This window comes from Hemiscyllium ocellatum, chromosome 16, assembly GCF_020745735.1.
Source record: "Hemiscyllium ocellatum isolate sHemOce1 chromosome 16, sHemOce1.pat.X.cur, whole genome shotgun sequence".
NCBI lineage: Eukaryota > Metazoa > Chordata > Chondrichthyes > Orectolobiformes > Hemiscylliidae > Hemiscyllium > Hemiscyllium ocellatum.
Window position 1 is genome coordinate 1,472,260 of NC_083416.1, and position 2,928 is coordinate 1,475,187.

The following is a 2,928-nucleotide window of genomic DNA, read 5'->3' on the forward strand; positions in this document are numbered from 1 at the left end:
AATTGTGCTCATCTCCTGCAGTTTCCTTCCCCATCCAATTCATCCTAAATCTTCCCTGGTCACATAATTGCCTTTCCCCCAGCAATAACTCTTGCCTGCAGTATAGACCTATTCCTGTCCATTGCGAAAGTAAACATAACCGGTTTGTGGTCACTATCACAAAGTGCTCACCTACCTCCAAATCTAACACCTCGCTGGGCTCATGACCCAGTACCAAATCCAATGTGGCCTTGCCTCTTGGCCTGTGTGCATACTGCGACAGGAAACCCTCCTGCACACATTGGACAAAAACTGGCCCATCTAAAGTACTTGAACTATAGCATTTCCAGTTCAATATTTGGAAAGTTATGATCCCCCATAAAAACTACCCTGTTACTTTCACTCCTATCCAGAATCATCTTTGCAATCTTTTCCTCATATTTCTGGAACATTTCAGGGGCTTATAGAAAATTCCTGTAACCATGTCCATGTCAAAGGCTCTGGTGAAGGATCACGTGGTGTCTGCTGGTACATTTCAGGCCTTCCTTCACGGTGAGTACTTCCGAGTTTGGAGAATATTGCAGATAAGGTTATCAATATTTAATTCATTCAGTTACTCTTTCATTTTACTAGTTAGTTATTGGTTTTACTAGTTCTGCACCAGTAAAGAGGAGGCACTTGTATTGTACGTTGAGTTGACGATGTTGTGGCCACTCAGCATGTTTTATGGGTTAACTGGAGCGGGTGTTTTTAGATTAGATTACTTACAATGTGGAAACAGGCCCTTCGGCCCAACAAGTCCACACTGACCCGCCGAAGCGCAACCCACCCATACCCTCACCTAACACTAGGGGCAATTTAGCACGGCCAATTCACCTGACCCGCACATCTTTGGACTGTGGGAGGAAACCGGAGCACCCGGAGGAAACCCTCGCAGACACAGGGAGAACGTGCAAACTCCACACAGTCAGTCGCCTGAGTCGGGAATTGAACCCAGGTCTCAGGCGCTGTGAGGCAGCAGTGCTAACCACTGTGCCACCGTGCCACCCACTAAGTTTATTGTAGTTAAATTACAATTTTAATTTTGTTACATAGCAGGCCATCCACAAGAAGCACAAATGGAATACCTTACTCCATTCGCTAAAAAAAACCTCATACCACCGATTGTAATGGCAATCATTATAATGTTTGGAGCGTTAGATCATAAGTTCCATAACTGAGAATATTTGGATAGTTTTATTCAGTGTGAAGTTGGAAAAGGCAGATGTGGGTGACTGGCTCCTAGAATCTACGTGTTACTTAGTGAGAGCTTTTGTTCATGTTTCTGTGCAGAATACGCTAGCAGATATTCAGTCTGAGCACAATGTGGAAGGTGTTAGCTGTTTCCGTTGTGGGGAAAGTCTGGTACTCAGATCTAATTCAATGGAAAAGGGGATCTTTGTCAAATCTCAAAATGAAACAATGTAGTTATAAGCGGTGCTAGAAAAATGCGTTTTCAGTTCCAAAACGGACACAGAAACTGGGGACAGGTACAATGATCTAACGTACCGTGCGAGAAGGCTTTTGTTCAGTTTTAGAGGGGGCAGGTTCCCAGGCCAGCAGTAGTCTTTGTTCTGCTCAGGGTACCGCTTACAGAGCACCAGCACCCCTTGCAGTAAAGGCAGGGGAAAACGCAATGTGCGGAGCCTTTGTTTAATCTCAGGCAGCAATGGAGCGGGTGGGTACCCCACGCTGCAGGGTCACAGCTGGTCTTTTCTGATGGCCTACTGTCTCTATGCAATATGTGACACCCTTCAGTCAGCCCGAGTGCAGGAAATGTAGCACTTCCACACTGTCAGGGATAACGAACTTTTTACTCAGCTTCCTGGTGGGGCAGAAGCAGCAGAGGTTCAGAGCCTGCCCAGTGATGCTGGGACGGCAGTTCAAGGGGTAGGGGGACAGCTGACAGGTCAGTGATAGCAGGGGGCGAGTTAGCCTGGAGCGGTGTGGTGCCAGTCCCTGGGAGTCCGGGCAGGAAAGGAGGAGCCTTTGTTGAGTTTTGGTGGAGGGCGGGTACTAGGACCCGGCGCAGTGCAGGAGGAGTCTTTGTTGAGTTTCCAGAGAGAGACAGAGAGAGGGAGAGGGAGAGGGAGAGAGAGAGCTCAGTGGGAGCAGCGAGCATGGCGCTGAACCTCAGCATCCACAGGCTCGCCTTACTCACTGCCTATGAGGATGTCATCAACGAGAAGACCTCCACCGACTGGTAAGGGCTGGGGGAGAGGGTTCAGGGGCAAGGGGCAGGCGGTAAATCACAGCAGCTGCTGCTTTGGGGAGGGATGGGGATGGGGATGGGGATGGTGGGGGGAGGATGCAGCAGCAGCAGCAGTGAGCTGCGGGCGGACAATAGCACAGAGCCGGCTGGAGGGGGAACAATACCATAGAATACCCAGACACAATACTGTCACCTCACACACACCGGCTGCAGTCTGAAAGGTTATTGCCTTAACATTAACTCAACCCATTATATAATCCCTTTCAATATCTAATCAGGGAATAATGGATAAAGCCCTCGGTACCCTTGAGATACAAACCCCTGCCGTTCCTGACACGGATGTTCCTATTTCTCATGGTGTGTGTATTGTCTGGATCTGCCTTTCTGAATTGTTTCCGTTGGGTGAAGTGTTGGCGGAGATAGAGACAGGAGCTGGAGGCTTCAGGGACTCAGCCAGAGCTGCTCCTTCCTGAAGTTGCTGTGATCAAGGATCGGAATGGTTTCAGGATGGAGTGTGATGGGTCAGGCTGCCGGCCGGACAGCCAACCGCCTTGTAGTTACTGATAGGCGCTACTCAACGCAGCGCAGGTCGCTCAGGCTCTTTGTTAGCGGGGAGTGCGGGCTGCAGGCACCGCGCCCGGGGCTGGAAATTATACTCAGCCCATTTCACCCGTTCCCTCCCCCTTCCCCCTCCCCCT

The 2,928-nt window shown here is 49.8% G+C and overlaps 1 protein-coding gene across 2 annotated transcripts in view; it reads left to right on the plus strand.

Moving 5' to 3' along the window:
* The first annotated feature begins 2,088 nt into the window (after positions 1–2,088).
* The window catches only part of dbn1 (drebrin 1), a 205,521-nt gene continuing 204,681 nt past the window's right edge, over positions 2,089–2,928 (plus strand). For both annotated transcript variants that reach the window (XM_060836657.1, XM_060836658.1), the window contains exon 1: positions 2,089–2,221. In XM_060836657.1, the coding sequence (XP_060692640.1) occupies positions 2,139–2,221 (83 nt within the window). In that variant the 5' untranslated portion in view covers positions 2,089–2,138. The remainder of the gene's footprint in view (positions 2,222–2,928) is intronic.